At 35.8% G+C, this 18,163-nt stretch overlaps 1 protein-coding gene across 1 annotated transcript; it reads right to left on the reverse strand.

The window, feature by feature from the left end:
* Positions 1–320: 320 nt before the first annotated feature.
* LOC141712788 (uncharacterized) lies at positions 321–5,429 on the reverse strand. Its single transcript, XM_074515859.1, has 7 exons — positions 4,960–5,429; positions 2,876–3,123; positions 2,522–2,674; positions 2,219–2,375; positions 1,925–2,067; positions 1,761–1,796; positions 321–1,460 (listed from the first exon to the last, which is right to left on the reverse strand). The coding sequence occupies exons 1-7, from the start codon at positions 5,048–5,050 to the stop codon at positions 684–686; spliced, it is 1,605 nt and encodes a 534-aa protein (XP_074371960.1). The 5' UTR covers positions 5,051–5,429; the 3' UTR covers positions 321–683.
* Positions 5,430–18,163: the final 12,734 nt, after the last annotated feature.

The following is an 18,163-nucleotide window of genomic DNA, read 5'->3' on the forward strand; positions in this document are numbered from 1 at the left end:
GGAACCTCTTTGGGATAGCATGTACAATATTTTTCAATTGCAGCATTCAATCTTTAGAAAACTAATTTTTGCAAATTTACTATTTCAAGCCTTTACCTAGCCTTTACCTATTTGGGCAACGGTCCCTCGTCAGTTGCCAGTGCCACTCAGTTTCATTGACAGTATTCTATGTAAAAACCGATTCATTTTAAACCTCGCTCATTTACTCCTACGGCGTGGACCAACATTTAATGCAACCATTTAGCCCGTGGACTAACTTGCAAGTTGCAACCATTTAGGGTCACTCAATTAAACAATTAACAAGACCACTCTGTACTTGCTTATATTAAACTTTCTTTTCGACCAACAAAACTCATTACAGATTTCATTCTCTTACTCTCGCCCTCTCTGTGCAGTTTACTGTTAATCCGTGCATGGGGAAGATTTAGGTTCAGGGCCCTGGTTATTTAGAAACCAAGGATTGTTGGCGGGCAGAAAAACAAAATTTTGAGTCTTAACCTGAGTCTTTGTTTAACTTTCTTAGTCTACACGTCTGTAGTATCTCCACAGACAAAATACAACTGTCATATTCCTTTGTATCTATCTTTCAAAAAACCAAAAAAGGAAAAAAAAATCAATGTGCAAAGTTGGTTTCAAAATTTTCGGATTTTCCTCTACCTGAAAACTTAATAATTTAGCTGAAGTCACTGCTGCTGATGAGGGAGAGCATAGTACACCATTCCAGGAGGTTGGAGAGGCCGGTAACTGGGAGGAGCAGGAGGTTGCTGATGCATTGGTACCTGATTTTGCTGACTCAGGGCTGATTGGTGATGATTCATGGTAAGAGGTTGCTGCTGGGACATTGGGACCATGGGGCTCATCATGTAAGTTGGAGGAGGAGGCGGTGGTCCTGGTGTCATGGGATGGCCATTACCATATCCGTATGATGTCACGATATTACCTGGTGGTTGCATGTATTGCTGGGAAGGCGGGTTGGCAAGTGAAATATATTGGGCCTGGGAGTTGGGCATCTGACTCTGCATAGTGGGTTGAGCCATCATAACAGAATGATAAGAAGTGTTTGTTTGAACACTGAGGGGTTGTGCTGCCATATAGTCATTGGGGTCTGAAACAGGATAGGATTGTTCTGGTTGCGAGATGGAGGTGCTGACTATATTGTTTGATTGGGATGAGAAAGAATCAGTAATAGTTGAGGGCTTGGTGAGCCTAGCCTTTTTAGCTTCCTCAGCCGCGAATGTGGACAGAACAGAACTCATGATATACTGAGAGGAGCTAGAAGCTGCAAGCCTGTCTACAACCTCTGCTGCAATGGCGGCAGCTGACTTCTTGGGTGGTTGCCCTGTTGCATTGGCATCTATAAGTGGCGGTGTCACAGTTGATGGTTTAGAATCAGCCACATAGTTTTCATCATTGAGCTGTTTTCTCATGTTCGCAGCTTCCCCTGCCTGCGCTTGTGCTACCTGAAAATCCAGTTCATATCAATTCCGACCTTAGCACCAGCGTCAACTACTTGGGTACTGAGCTGTACACTAATGATGAAAAAAGTACAGGAAAACAATATAACACACTACAGAAGTTTACAGGAATCAACTATCTAAGAGAGCGCGGCATAAAACAAGAAAGCACTTTGAATGAGATGCTAAAACCTGTCTAGGTACTAAACTGCTAATAGCGTATATCACTTCATCTACCCACTAAAGAGACAAAAGTACTTGCAATAGCATGAAAATGTTTCAGGTTAAAGGTATCAAATCACATACCTGAATCTGTGTTCGAACATTCTCCAGTTCGGATTCCTGGTACAAGGGAAAAAGTTATAATAAGCACAAGCATTCAAAAGCTTAGCCAATATAATCTAGAACTCTAAACTTTCCAGATAAAAAATATCAGAATTGCCTGCACCGAAAATAGTCCAAAATGTCACCTGTTCATTAAGTGCATCTCGTAACTGTGATACAAGGGCCAATCTATTTGCTTCAACAACTTTAAGCTTATTAATACACTGATTTAACATATTTCCATCCTCCTCCAGATCTTTTGCCAATATCTTCCTCCTAGGATCTTTGGCTGGAATATTTGAGGGAGGGGGATTAGACTAAATCACATAGCCAAGATATATATATAGACTAAGTGGCATGGTAAGTAAATATTAATTGACCCAATACAACTAGACTGGGAGTACATTAACAGGTTAAAATATTGCATTATCGCATGCTACCTTGGGTTAGAGCGACTTCAACATCTTTCTCCATCTTCCTGACACGGTGGACAACTGACTTGCATTTATTCATTTCTTCATCTTCAGCAGTATTTTCATTAAGTACCAAGTGAAATGATGAAACTATCTTCTCTGTTGTGCTCCCAATTGTCAGTTTCTAGTTTTAAAAAAGAAAATGATATACAGAGTTAGAAACATGGTAAACGCATAATTAAGAGACCAAGCAGGCACGCAACTTACATATAATTTACTGAATATAGAAAGGAAAAATTGATAGAAGAAGCGTGATGGATTTAGCCTTACAGTTCTAATAGATCGAGAATCCCTTTTCATAATTCTGACCGAACGAGAACGCTTTTTGCTGAATTCTAATGGTTGAGGTAATTCTTCTCCAAGCATCACACTCTTGATGCTCTTTGCATGGCCAAAAACTCTCCTCTCTTCCCATATATTAACCTAGCAATTAATATATCAGATTATCATAACTTATTATGCATTCATTAACAAGCTAATGTCACCTTAATAATCATCCCATAAAAATGTAATGGCATATTGCCATTCCATAAAACATGGTTGCATTATAGCACTGTAAGTAGAATCGCTGTAACTAAATTAGTTTAGATAAGAATATGGAGATTGGAGAAGAACAGGGCCTACCAATCTGGAGACGACATTCTTTCCATAGTCATCGCCTTTCTCCGTAAGATCCTTAATTGCTGCAGGAAGAACCTTCCAGAACTCGGTTACAAATTCATTTCCTTTGCGTTTGCTATTCTGTATTATATCATTAGCAAGATACAGCAACGGAACTTTCTGAATTATCTCTGAATTGTGGAACTGCTTACTCCATGTTGATACAACCAGTTCTGCTTTGCTTCGGTGAAATATGCACCAATGGGATAGAGCTAACAGAGAGTTAAGGGAACAAGATTGGCATATATTGCTCACTGGTACAATTTTTCGGAGGAAGGTTAAATACAGGTACACACAAAACATATATTGTATACCTAAAAAGAATTCACTCATTAATAACCACAACTGCAGATTTATAGAATTCCAGAAACCTAAATAATTCATTTAAGTAACAGAGCATCTGGATATCTAGTTCCTTTATAAGCATAAAAAAAACTAGTTCGGCAGTAACATAGCAGTAAAATAGAAATACTAATAATTCATAACCACACCCAGGCAAATAATTAATTATGGAAATACATACTTATCTTTTACAGGTGTATTTACTATTCCGGTCACCAGTTTAATAAGGTTTCTTACAAAAAAATATAGCTCGCTTAACAAACTAAGGGTTGTCCTAACCTAAACGTTACCTTCCAATCAGATTACAATTTAGGATAGTAAAAGATGGAATCTTATTTAAGAACCAATTATAGCAAGTTGAATTAATAATCTCGTGATAGACTTTATGAAATATACAAAAATATTCTCCGGTTGCATACTGGGCCCTACTCTAGATTACGGAATATCAAGTGAAAACCGTAGAGTTCGAATAAGAGAACAATGTACTATATGGATTTAATTAAATATGGTCCACATAAATTTACTTTTGATGTCACAACTTGTATTTATTCATATTTCGTAACTGAGATACGAAAAATGACAGGAAAGAATGTAAAATTTTGAAATATAACATCTAGTAAATGGCACAGTATCTGCATGCCTAATGCCTTTTGAGATAAGAGATGCTAGTTCTGCAAACAAAAATATCAATGTCCAGCCTCACGACTCATTATCTGAACCACAACCCAATTTTTTTACCAAATATTCATTATATTGCCTATAGAAATATTACGACAAATAATGTGTTTCTTGCGGATGATACTGATCATGATACAGTTTATAAGCTTCCTTAAACGAACAACAGGTAAACTACTAAAGCATCATCTTAACTTAAACATCACCTGCTATTCTTTTTTTTTTGTCGGAACATCACCTGCTATTCTAAACACACTCGGTAAAAAAATACGAACTCCGGTTAATAGCTAATAATTTTAAGTCTGTCAATGATTATCAATACATCTCCGTACGTACAAGTATTTCTTTACCGGTTGCACGGTGAGCCTAACTTGGGACAAAAAAATATATGTTAAAGCATTAAATTTCAGAAGGTCAGGGAAATGGAATTGTGATACACGTTTCTAATTTAATATTTATGTCAAGGTAAACACACAATTTCAACATTAAATATCAGAAGATACGGGCAATGCCATTGTAATACACATTAAATATTTGTCAAGGTAGACACACAAACTTTCCCTCTTCGTGTCATGACTCACAAATAATTACTCGAATTAGGTCAGGGAAATGGCATTGTGATACACGTTTCTAATTTAATATTTATGTCAAGGTAAACACACAATTTCAACATTAAATATCAGAAGATACGGGCAATGCCATTGTAATACACATTAAATATTTGTCAAGGTAGACACACAAACTTTCCCTCTTCGTGGCATGACTCACAAATAATTACTCGAATTCCTCCATGTAACGTTCCATCTTGTATTTATTCATTCATTTCTCCGTATAAAACAAGAAAATGAAAGTAAGCGCAGACTAGAGCTTCAGTACATGTATCAATTTACCGAAATCAACACTTAACAATGCAACATCAAGAGAAATGTGAAACCACAACGAAGAAACTAACAAGTAGATAACATCAAATTACTTTCAAGTGATACAACATAGCGGAAAAAAACACACACACGGAGATAAAAAAAGGATACTTTCAATACACTGCTGAGTGCTGTTAAGCTTAGAGAGCTTGTCTGCAAGTATCTCTTCACTAAACACACTACTCATCCCAGCACCAACCATAACCCAATATTTGTATCTATAACAATTGATATAAAAACCCTAACCTTACCACTTAAATCTTGTAAAAATCAAATCTTTAAGCCCCAGAGCTTCATATCTCAAGATAAAACAAGGGTTTCATAATCTTAATTCAACAGATTCAGAAAAATATATAATTTAAACAAGAAGGGCCAAGATTAAAGACAAGATACAAGAAGAGCTGATCAAAAAGGTGGAGAAAAAAAGAGCTATCTTGAGGTTTGATTTAATGGGTATTGAAGAATGGGGGAAGATAATTGAAACCCTAGAAATTTGTAAAGATAATTAAAAAATGAGGGAAGCTTTGGAATGTTGAATTTGGGGCAGACACGGACGTTTTGTTATTTCAGGTATTCGTACATAATCCTAAGGTCTGTTCAATCTATGTAACGTTGAAATAATAGGTTTTTATTTATATTATAGTTAATTAAATATTAATTTGTTTTATTAAAATTAATAATTACATATTTTTTATTTGAATGTATAGAATTTTAAATCAAGATCAAATAATATAAAATAATACATAATTAATGAGATTTAAACCGTTAACGTTATTTGTATTATTATAAATAATAATATCATTATTTGCTGTGTGCGAGATTCGAATCGATATTTTGAACATGAGAATATATTTGTATTTTAAAAACAATAATATAAAAAAATGAGAGGGATGCAAATTATAACTCATGGTAAGTATAGTATATAGTATATATATCATATTAATCATTATTATTTATTTAGAATCTTATTAAATGTATCTTTTAGAATATGACTTGAATCGGTATTGTAATATCCGGGATATATTGTGTAATTATTTTTGCTATTAAATAATTATTATGTGTGTTCAGTATCTATTCTGTGAATTAATTGTTAAGTGTTATCTGTACTTGGATATTCAAAAATAATATTAATTGAGTATTTTAATTTTTATATGTCCAAAATAAAATATAAATAATTGTCATATCTTCCTAATTATTTTTATGTTGATTTATGGATTTATAAGAATCATATGAAATTTATAAAATCTTTTTTTCCGGGTAATTAAAATCTATTTTATAAAAACGGGAACCAACCGACGTCACCCGTTGTTACGTTTTTGGAACCCGAAACTCTTTCGAGAACTCCTTCCTAACCTAATTGTAATATTCCGAGCATATTCCATGTTTCGACTTTTTCGATCCGGTGTACAGTTTATCCTGCGCGGATCCCGGCGCAACATTTTCGATACAATATTCGTTTAGGTAAATCAATAAAACCCGTATTTTCGATAAACGGGAGCTTTTTATTAAACTATCCCAATTATCACTTCGTAGTACGTGTAACTAGGCGCTGAGACCAAGACCGCAGTACAAATTGTACTGATTTGGATAATTATCCCGAAAACCGATACCGTTTGGATCAGTTTTTACAAATAAACGTACCGTTTTATATCCGGAATGATCCAACGGGATACTAATTTTCCGTAAATATAAATAGCCTTTTTCCGTATTTTATTTCGTATCAAAATCATTTGCAGACAGATAAATATATAATTTTACAGAGAAAAATCCTATATTCATAAACTGTTTCAAGAATCAAACCAACTTTTGAAGGTGTTATTGATCTTTGTTTGAAAAGCTCGAGTACTGGATTTGAAGGTCTTGAGAAGCTCTATCAGAATCTGTAATCCATACACCTGCAGAATCAAAGGTTTAATTTCTAAAAATTTAATTATTTTCGAATTTATTTTATTAAAAATATGAATTTTTGTTCGGATGATTGTTTGTATGATTTGATGATTGCATGTTGTAGAGCTTGTTTTCCTGATGATTTTGGTATATTATACGTCTGATTTGGAGTTCAATAACATGTTCAAATTTGAGTTTGATTTTCGAATTTCAAAATTAGGATTTATAACCCGTATGAATGTTCTTAATTGAAATTTGGGGGTTTCTTATTCTGTAATAGATTGATGTTGTGATATAGTGGGTTGTGTTCTCTGTGAAATTTGCAATCCAGTCGTATAAGTTTCATGAATTACCGAGGTCTGTAGAGAAGGGAGTTGTATTTTGAATATTTTCGAAGTTCGCCGGAAACTGACAAACTTCACGGCCAAATTCCGGCCAACTCAGAGATGATTAAAACGATTTGTAGGCTTGGTTGTGTTCCTGGTAAAGTATAGATGTGATCTGGAGGTGTTGGTGGGGTGAGGACACCGGGAACGTGTTCTCCGGTCACCCCGACGTTTTCCGGCGACTAGACTGTAATATTTGCAGTTTGGTCCCTGAACTTTTGGGTACGATACAGTTAGGTCCCTGAATTTTCCAGACTTTACAAATTTAGGATTCCTGTTTATAAAATGTTTAAAAATCATATTTCCTATTTATTTTTATTATAAAAATTCATTTTTAATTTCTGAAAATTCTAAAAATTATTATTTTAATTCCGAAAATTATTTTTAATTCACAAATAAATCTGAATTAATTAGTTAATTAATTTTAGTTAATTTTTAATTGATTAATTGGTCAATTAATTCAAAAATTAATTGATTTAATTAATTATTAATTGATTTTAATTAATTATTTAATTAGATTTAATTATTTAAAAATGATTTAAAAATTTCGAAAAATAGTTTCGAGCTTTAAAATATTATTTTAAATTATTTCCAAGGCTCGATAATTATTCTAAAATTATTTCGGAGTCAGAATTGGCCAACCGAACCCTGTTTATTAACCCGAAATTGATCCAACGACCCGTTTTAATTCCGAAAAATATTTTAAAAATCATTTTAAATACCAGAAAGCCTATTTATGACCCGAAATGTCTTTATAAATGATATGTCATTGATTATGTGACGTATTATGTGTTATATGTGATATGTTGGTTGACTGTCGGTTTATATATTCGATGTTTACTGATTATTGCGTAACTTTCAATCCGTTAATCGGATTTGGGTAAAGCGAAGGGTAGATAGAAGTATGTGTTGAATAGAATTCTATGAGTCGATTATTGATAGATGCTTATGATATGTGAGCAGAAGAGGCAAGGCGTAGAAAAGGGAAACAGATAGTTGAGGAGTAAGACGGTTGTAATTGGAAGCGAGTGCAGTGTAGTAAGCTAATATCAGGCAAGTGTTCTGAACTTTCTCGAGATATTGTAGTACTTGATAGTCTTGTTGATATTGCAAGTGCTTTGAAGCACTGAAACCCAAACCCTGATTCCAGTTATTGTTCTTGAGCCATGAACCTTATTCTTTCTAGACCATTGATTGTTCTGTACCCAAACACGAATCTCAAGCATATGATACTACTCTACAAATACATGCAAACAAAATCCCAAACACTGAACTGAATTACTTGTATACTCAATCATTGCATCCTATGCTTTGAAAGCCCAAATCCTTGAAACCCTGAAATGTTGATTCCCCTGTTATCCAATTCTTCATTACCCAGCATCCAAGCTTTTAAATTGACTTATTGATCTTACAAGGATTGAACCCCTTTCATTGTTAAACACTTATTGTTGTTATTGATTCTGGTTATTGTTTATTATTGCATATTCTGTTATTATGTTAGAATTGGACTGTTTTTATAAAATTGTGGACCAGATTCGTGGTCAGACCATATAATGGTCAAGTTAGGCCAATGTGTGCCTTGGATCCAGTAGTTAGAGCAATGCTGTGTGCCTTGCTCGGGGTTAGTGCGTGACTGATCAGCAGCCTAACCTTGGTTTTTAAATTAAAAGTATAATATCCAATTCTAAATCATAATCCATTGTTCACTTGATATCATAATCATGTTCACTTGATGATCATTATTCTCAGTTTTGTCATTGTGACTTGCTGAGCTAGTTAGCTCATTTGTGCAATGTTGTTTATATTCTTTCCAGTTAAAAAGGAACCAGTTGGTAAAGAGGATCCCCAGTCCAGCGCGAGAGCTAGGGGTTCAGGTTGAGAAAGCTGAGCTAGTAGGCTTTCTTTGGGATAATTTAAGTTTTAAAAGTTGTAATAAAGTTTAATACTCAGTTTGAGTTTGAATGATTGGGATTTGAACGGTTTGTAATATATTAGTGAGTTTGGCTTGTGTGCATACTTTAACCTGTTGCGGTCCGTGGTGGTTGGTAAGTAGGGTCACTGCATATATTATTATTATTATTATCTTTATTATTTTTATAAGCAGGTTATAAATAAAGTGTGTGTGTGGACCCCAAACTTCTGACCCGGGTTTGGAGGGCGCCACAGGTTTGGTATCAGAGCTACAGGTTATAAGTCACTGACACAAGCCTAGGTTAACGGGAATGGGTAGAGGGTTAGGATTAGAAGTAAGGAATATAAAGATAGAACGTCGAGAGGTTGAGTGCTTCGGTATATCAGGTATTAGTGTAATTCGCGTTATGGTACGAGATTCTTATATTGCGATATGATTTCAGATAGCAGTGATGGCCGACTCTTTTATTCCCGTATCAGCTGATCACTCAGAGCATTCAGTTGGAGTGCCGTTTTCGGATCCACGTCCTGTTGTTCCACCCGTGTTGGCTATACTACCTCCACCTGTGTTGCAGCCCGTACCATTGCAGGCTATTCCACCTCCAGGCGTGAGGCCACCTGTTAGAGGACCCCCACCTGCTGATTCAGGATTTACTAGTCATTCAGTCACAGGAGTACCTTTCCAGTTCTCTTCCTATCCTGTCCCATATCATCAGTTTGAGGCTTGCCTTATGGAGCAGCGATTCCTACAGGGTCAGATCCAGGAGTTATTGCATATCATGCGTACCAGAGAGATGGGGAGTGGTGAGAGGCGACTTAGGGAGAGGCTCCAGGCGTTTCGTAGAGCAGCTGCTGTGAGGATTGCTGAGGCTACACATGAGGACATCACCCCTGATTTCCTAGTAGAGTGGGCTAAGTGGGTTCTAGAGGAGCTTGAGGAGATAGGAGGTCCAAATTTGCCATGAGCCAGAGATTCAGAAATGGAGATTCTGAGCAGTGTTGTTGTGATTATGTAGTATGTACAGTAGTGTGTAGTGTGTATCAGTAGACTTTTGAGTTGTATTTATAGACTAGCTATGCTGACTAGTGAGTAGGTTGTTGCACCCTTTTTGCTTTTACTTCCGAAGCGTCTTTACGCTTGTACTACCTAAAACTTTTGATCTATATATATCAGTACCTTTTTCCTTTCCAGCACTGTCATTTACTTTATTGCACCAGTTATACCCTGTGATACCATGTGCCCTGTTTTCCATAACTATTTATATTCTGTAAATAAGCATGCAATTTACTTAGTTACAACTATTTTCAAAAAGAGATATTCCTGTTTTACAAAACTTTTCCTTTATGCAAAGATTTGATTCAAAAACTAAATAAATTGATTGATTCTTTACAGAAAATGCCTCCTAGAAGAAATACCCGCACCAACACCCAGAATGAAGAAACCAACAACAATAACAACCAAGATGATACAAACCCGAATGTGAACCCAGGACCCATGGACCCAGCAAGAGCCCAGATTCTTCAAATCTTGGCCCAACAAACAGTTCACCTGGCACAACAACAACAAAGACAGACCAACCCCCAGGTAACTTTTAAAACTTTTCAGGCAGTAAACCCACCAGAATTCAAGGGTTCCTTAGAGCCAATTGAAACAAATGTTTGGTTAAAGGAAATAGAGAAGGCATTTGCCTTAGTGAAAGTAAAGGAAGAACAGAAGGTTGAGTTTACAAGTTACTATCTGAAGAATGAGGCCACCTATTGGTGGGAAATGGTGAAGACATTGGAAGGCACAGATGCTATTACTTGGGAAAGGTTTAAGGAATTATTTTTAGAAAAGTATTTTCCTCAGTTTGTTCAGGATCAAATAGAGCTGAAGTTTTTAGAATTAAAGCAAGGGAACATGTCGGTAACAGATTATGAGGGTAAGTTTGAGGAATTGTCAAGGTATGTACCGTCGTATGTTGATACTGATAGAAAGAAAGCTAAAAGATTCCAGCAGGATTTGAAACCATGGATCAGAGGGAAGGTAGCCATTTTTGAATTGGATACCTATGCAGGAGTAGTACAGAAGGCTATGATCGCAGAGACAGAGAGTGAGATGTTCTAGAAAGAAAAGGAAAGCAAGAAAAGGAAAGTTGAAGGAAGTGAGGGTCAGTCACAACCAGGGAAGTTTCCAAACTTTAAGAAGGGCAAGTTCCAGTCAGGGAGAAATTTTAATTTTAGGAGACAAAATGCAGGAAACGGAGGCCAGGGCAACCGTCCAGCTAATGTGAATCAGCCGAATCAGTTGAGATTAACTTTTCCAAATTGTCAAGTTTGTGGAAAGAAGCATGGAGGAGTTTGTAATAAGTTGAATGTGGTATGTTTTAGATGCAACCAGAAAGGGCACTATTCGAGGGAGTGCCGAAATCAGCCAGCTAGAGAGCTAGCAAATAAGGATCAGCCTATCCGGAATCCAGCAGTGAAGGTTCCAGCCATTGGATTTATATGCTTCAAATGTGGAAAGCCAGGACATATGGCCAGGGATTGCAAGACATCAGCCCCAGTCAGTAATGCCTTGAGGATCATAGGATCTACCCCAACAGTAAATGAGACTCCAAGGGCTAGAGTCTTCGACATGTCAGTGAGGGATGCTATCCAGGATACGGATGTTGTGGCAGGTACGCTTAATGTTAATTCTTTATGTGCCAAAGTGTTAATAGATTCGGGAGCAACTCGATCGTTTGTTTCACAAGATTTTGATAGTAAGTTAAATTGTCCAGTTGGGTATTTAAATGAAATAATGACTGTGGAGTTAGCAAATCAAGAACGTGTAACTGTGAATCAAGTTTGTGGAAATTGTGAGGTTGAAATTTCTGGTAGTAAGTTTTGTGTAGATTTGATACCATTTAAGTTAAGGAGAATTTGACGTTATATTAGGGATGGATTGGTTATCTAAGCACGATGCCCAGATAGATTGTCGAAATAAGAAGGTAATAGTGAAGACGCCTGACGAAAAGATAGTAACGTTCAAGGGACAGAAGCAAGTAAAGAAGTTCTTAATAATAATTCAAGCTAAGAAGTTATTACGGCAAGGATGTGAGCATTTCGTAACATATGTGATCGACAGAAGTCAGGAGCCAGCAAAACTTGAAGATATTCCAGTTGTAAATGAATTTCCAGACGTATTTCCCGACGAGTTACCAGGACTTCCTCCAGATAGAGAAATTGAATTTGCGATCGACTTAACACCTGGAACAGAACCAGTATCCAAGGCCCCGTACAAAATGGTGCCTGTTGAGATGAAAGAGCTAGCGAAGCAGTTACAGGAGTTGTTAGAGAAAGGAGTAATCAGACCCAGTATATCCCCGTGGGGAGCACCGGTATTATTTGTCAAGAAGAAAGATGGAAGCATGAGATTATGTATTGACTATAGGGAGCTCAACAAGCTGACAATCAAGAACAAGTATCTGTTACCCAGAATCGATGATCTGTTTGACCAGTTGAAGGGAGCCAAGTACTTCTCCAAAATTGATTTAAGATCGGGATATCATCAGCTGAAGATCAAGCCAGAAGATATACCAAAGACAGCTTTCAGAACAAGGTATGGACATTACGAGTTTTTAGTGATGTCTTTTGGATTGACCAATGCCCCGGCAGCGTTTATGGACCTGATGAATAGAATTTTCGAGGAGTATTTGGATAAGTTTGTTATTGTGTTTATAGACGATATTTTAATCTATTCAAAGACAGAAGAGGATCATGCGGAACATGTGAGAACGGCTTTGGAGATTTTAAGGAAAAAGAAGTAATATGCTAAATTCTCGAAGTGTGAGTTTTGGCTACAGGAAGTTCAATTCTTAGGACACATAGTCAGTAACGAAGGGATCAAAGTGGACCCGGCAAAGATTGAGGCAATTACGAATTGGGAAAGACCGAGAACACCCACTGAGGTAAGAAGTTTCTTGGGATTGGCAGGATATTATCGATGATTCGTGCAGAATTTCTCAAGGATTGCAACACCATTGTCAAAGTTTACACGAAAGAATGAAAAGTTTATATGGAACGACAAGTACGAAGAAAGTTTTCAGGAATTGAAGCGAAGATTAATCACGGCACCTGTTTTGTCACTTCCAGACGATCAAGGGAATTTCGTAATTTATAGTGATGCTTCTCACAAAGGATTAGGATGTGTTCTTATGCAGCATGACAAGGTGATTGCGTATGCGTCAAGGCAATTGAAACCACACGAACAGAAGTATCCTACTCATGACTTGGAGTTAGCAGCCATAGTATTTGCTTTGAAAATTTGGAGACATTATCTGTATGGAGAGAAATGTGAGATTTATACGGATCACAAAAGTTTGAAATATATATTTACCCAGAAGGAACTTAATATGAGGCAAAGGAGATGGTTAGAGTTGATCAAAGACTATGATTGCTCGATTAATTATCATCCCGGTAAAGCGAACGTTATGGCAGATGCATTGAGTCGGAAGGAAAGGTTGAATGTGTTATCAGTACCTGAAGATATATATAAAGAATTTCAGAAATTGGAATTGGAAATTAGAGTTTGCAAACCTGAGGAAGCGAAAGTGTACAGTATGACTTTCCAGCCGGAGTTGTTGGAGAAAATAAAGAAATGTCAGGATGATGTAATGGATCAAGATATAAATCATTTGGTAGGTGAAGAATTATGCACGCAGAAGGATGATCAAAGCATTTGGAGATTTTCATCTAGAATCTGGATTCCACCGGTGACGGAGTTAAAGAATGAAATTTTACAAGAAGCACATAGTTCAAGATATTCCATCCATCCAGGGAGTACCAAAATGTACAGAGATTTAAAGAAGAATTATTGGTGGCCAGATATGAAGAGGGAAATTGCGGAATGGGTTAGCAAATGTTATACCTGTCAGAGAGTTAAAGCAGAGCATCAGAAACCAAGCGGATTGCTACAGCCATTGGAGATTCCAGAGTGGAAGTGGGAACATATTACCATGGATTTCATAGTTGGATTACCAAGGACAAGGGCTAATCATGATGCCATTTGGATTATAGTGGATAGACTTACCAAGTCAGCTCATTTTCTGCCTATAAATGAAAGATTTTCGCTCGACAAGTTAGTCCATATGTACTTGAGATCGTAGTTCGTCATGGAATTCCTGTGTCTATTGTATCTGATCGAGATCCAAGATTTAATTCAAGATTTTGGAAGAGTTTTCAAGAATGTTTGGGAACAAGACTGAATATGAGTACAGCTTATCACCGCCAAACGGATGGCCAAAGTGAAAGAACGATCCAGACAATCGAGGATATGTTACGTGTTTGTGCTATTGACTTCAAAGGAAGTTGTTGAACTTATCCAGAAAAGATTAATAGCCGCACAAGATCGTCAGAGGAAATATGCAGACCAGTCAAGGAAAGACATGGAATTTGAAGAAGGAAGCTTGGTATTATTGAAAGTATCACCGTGGAAAGGACTAACGAGGTTTGGGAAGAAAGGGAAGCTAAGCCCAAGATATGTCGGACCTTTTGAAATCCTAAAGCGCATTGGCAAAGTAGCTTACGAATTGGCGTTACCTCCGCACATGGAGCACATTCACAATGTTTTTCATGTATCTATGCTCAAGAAATATAATCCAGACTCCAGGCATGTAATAGAATATGAACCAATAGAGCTTCGGGCAGATTTATCATATGTAGAGAGTCCGATAGAGATTCTAGAGGAAAGAAAGAAAGTATTGAGAAATAAAGTGGTAAAGTTAGTAAGAGTATTGTGGAGAAACCCAAAGGTTGAAGAGTCAACCTGGGAATTAGAAAGTGATATGAGAGAAAAGTACCCTCATTTGTTTTCTTAGGAGATTCTGAGGACAGAATCCTTTTAAGGAGGGAAGGATGTAATATCCGGGATATATCGTGTAATTATTTTTGCTATTAAATAATTATTATGTGTGTTCAGTATATATTCTGTGAGTTAATTGTTAAGTGTTATCTGTACTTGGATATTCAAAAATAATATTAATTGAGTATTTTAATTTTTATATGTCCAAAATAAAATATAAATAATTGTCATATCTTCCTAATTATTTTTATGTTGATTTATGGATTTATAAGAATCATATGAAATTTATAAAATCTTTTTTTCCGGGTAATTAAAATCTATTTTATAAAAACGGGAACCAACCGACGTCACCCGTTGTTACGTTTTTGGAACCCGAAACTCTTCTGAGAACTCCTTCCTAACCTGATTGTAATATTCCGAGCATATTCCATGTTTCGACTTTTTCGATCCGGTGTACGGTTTATCCTGCGCGGGTCCCGGCGCAACATTTTCGATACAATATTCGTTTAGGTAAATCAATAAAACCCGTATTTTCGATAAACGGGAGCTTTTTATTAAACTATCCCAATTATCACTTCGTAGTACGTGTAACTAGGCGCTGAGACCAAGACCGCAGTACAAATTGTACTGATTTGGATAATTATCCCGAAAACCGATACCGTTTGGATCAGTTTTTACAAATAAACGTACCGTTTTATATCCGAAATGATCCAGCGGGATACTAATTTTCCGTAATTATAAATAGCCTTTTTCCGTATTTTATTTCGTATAAAAATCATTTGCAGACAGATAAATATATAATTTTACTGAGAAAAATCCTATATTCATAAACTGTTTCAAGAATCAAACCAACTTTTGAAGGTGTTATTGATCTTTGTTTGAAAAGCTCGAGTACTGGATTTGAAGGTCTTGAGAAGCTCTATCAGAATCTGTAATCCATACACCTGCAGAATCAAAGGATTAATTTCTAAAAATTTAATTATTTTCGAATTTATTTTATTAAAAATATGAATTTTTGTTCGGATGATTGTTTGTATGATTTGATGATTGCATGTTGTAGAGCTTATTTTCCTGATGATTTTGGTATATTATACGTCTGATTTGGAGTTCAATAACATGTTCAAATTTGAGTTTGATTTTCGAATTTCAAAATTAGGGTTTATAACCCGTATGAATGTTCTTAATTGAAATTTGGGGGTTTCTTATCCTGTAATAGATTGATGTTGTGATATAGTGGGTTGTGTTCTCTGTGAAATTTGCAATCCAGTCGTATAAGTTTCATGAATCACCGAGGTCTGTAGAGAAGGGAGTTGTATTTTGAATATTTCCGAAGTTCGCCGGAAACTGGCAAACTTCACGGCCAAATTCCGGCCAACTCAGATATGATTAAAATGATTTGTTGGCTTGGTTGTGTTCCTGGTAAAGTATAGATGTGATCTGGAGGTGTTGGTGGGGTGAGGACGCCGGGAACGTGATCTGCGGCCACCCCGACGTTTTCCGGCGACTGGACTGTAATATTTGCAGTTTGGTCCCTGAACTTTTGGGGACGATACAGTTAGGTCCCTGAAGTTTTCAGACTTTGTAAATTTAGGATTCCTGTTTATAAAATGTTTAAAAATCATATTTCCTATTTATTTTTATTATAAAAATTCATTTTTAATTTCTGAAAATTCTAAAAATTATTATTTTAATTCCGAAAATTATTTTTAATTCATAAATAAATCTGAATTAATTAGTTAATTAATTTTACTTAATTTTTAATTGATTAATTGTTCAATTAATTCAAAAATTAATTGATTAATTGATTTAATTAATTATTAATTGATTTTAATTAATTATTTATTTAGATTTAATTATTTAAAAAAGATTTAAAAATTCCAAAAAATAGTTTCGAGCTTTAAAATATTATTTTAAATTATTTCCAAGGCTCGATAATTATTCTAAAATTATTTCGGAGCCAGAATTGGCCAACCGAACCCTGTTTATTAACCCGAAATTGATCCAATGACCCGTTTTAATTCCGAAAAATGTTTTAAAAATCATTTTAAATACCAGAAAGCCTATTTATGACCCGAAATGTCTTTATAAATGATATGTCATTGATTATGTGACGTATTATGTGTTATATGTGATATGTTGGTTGACTGTCGGTTTATATATTCGATGTTTACTGATTATTGCGTAACTTTCAATCCGTTAATCGGATTTGGGTAAAGCGAAGGGTAGATAGAAGTATGTGTTGAATAGAATTCTATGAGTCGATTATTGATAGATGCTTATGATATGTGAGCAGAAGAGGCAAGGTGTAGAAAAGGGAAACAAATAGTTGAGGAGTAAGACGGTTGTAATTGGAAGCGAGTGCAGTGTAGTAAGCTAATATCCGGCAAGTGTTCTGAACTTTCTCGAGATATTGTAGTACTTGATAGTCTTGTTGATATTGCAAGTGCTTTGAAGCACTGAAACCCAAACCCTGATTCCAGTTATTGTTCTTGAGCCATGGACCTTATTCTTTCTAGACCATTGATTGTTCTGTACCCAAACACGAATCTCAAGCATACGATATTACTCTACAAATACATGCAAACAAAATCCCAAACACTGAACTGAATTACTTGTATACTCAATCATTGCATCCTATGCTTTGAAAGCCCAAATCCTTGAAACCCTGAAATGTTGATTCCTCTGTTATCCAATTCTTCATTACCCAACATCCAAGCTTTTAAATTGACTTATTGATCCTTACAAGGATTGAACCCCTTTCATTGTTAAACACTTATTGTTGTTATTGATTCTGGTTATTGTTTATTATTGCATATTCTGCTATAATGTTAGAATTGGACTGTTTTTATAAAATTGTGGACCAGATTCGTGGTCAGACCATATAATGGTCAAGTTAGGCCAATGTGTGCCTTGGATCCAGTAGTTAGAGCAATGCTGTGTGCCTTGCTCGGGGTTAGTGCGTGACTGATCAGCAGCCTAACCTTGGTTTTTAAATTAAAAGTATAATATCCAATTCTAAATCATAATCCATTATTCACTTGATATCATAATCATGTTCACTTGATGATCATTATTCTCAGTTTTGTCATTGTGACTTACTGAGCTAGTTAGCTCATTTGTGCAATGTTGTTTATATTCTTTCCAGTTAAAAAGGAACCAGTTGGTAAAGAGGATCCCCAGTCCAGCGCGAGAGCTAGGGGTTCAGGTTGAGAAAGCTGAGCTAGTAGGCTTCTTTTGGGATAATTTAAGTTTGTAAAAGTTGTAATAAAGTTTAATACTCAGTTTGAGTTTGAATGATTGGGATTTG

The sequence above is a fragment of the Apium graveolens genome, chromosome 3 (genome assembly GCF_009905375.1).
Source record: "Apium graveolens cultivar Ventura chromosome 3, ASM990537v1, whole genome shotgun sequence".
In the NCBI taxonomy this organism is placed as follows: Eukaryota; Viridiplantae; Streptophyta; class Magnoliopsida; order Apiales; family Apiaceae; genus Apium; species Apium graveolens.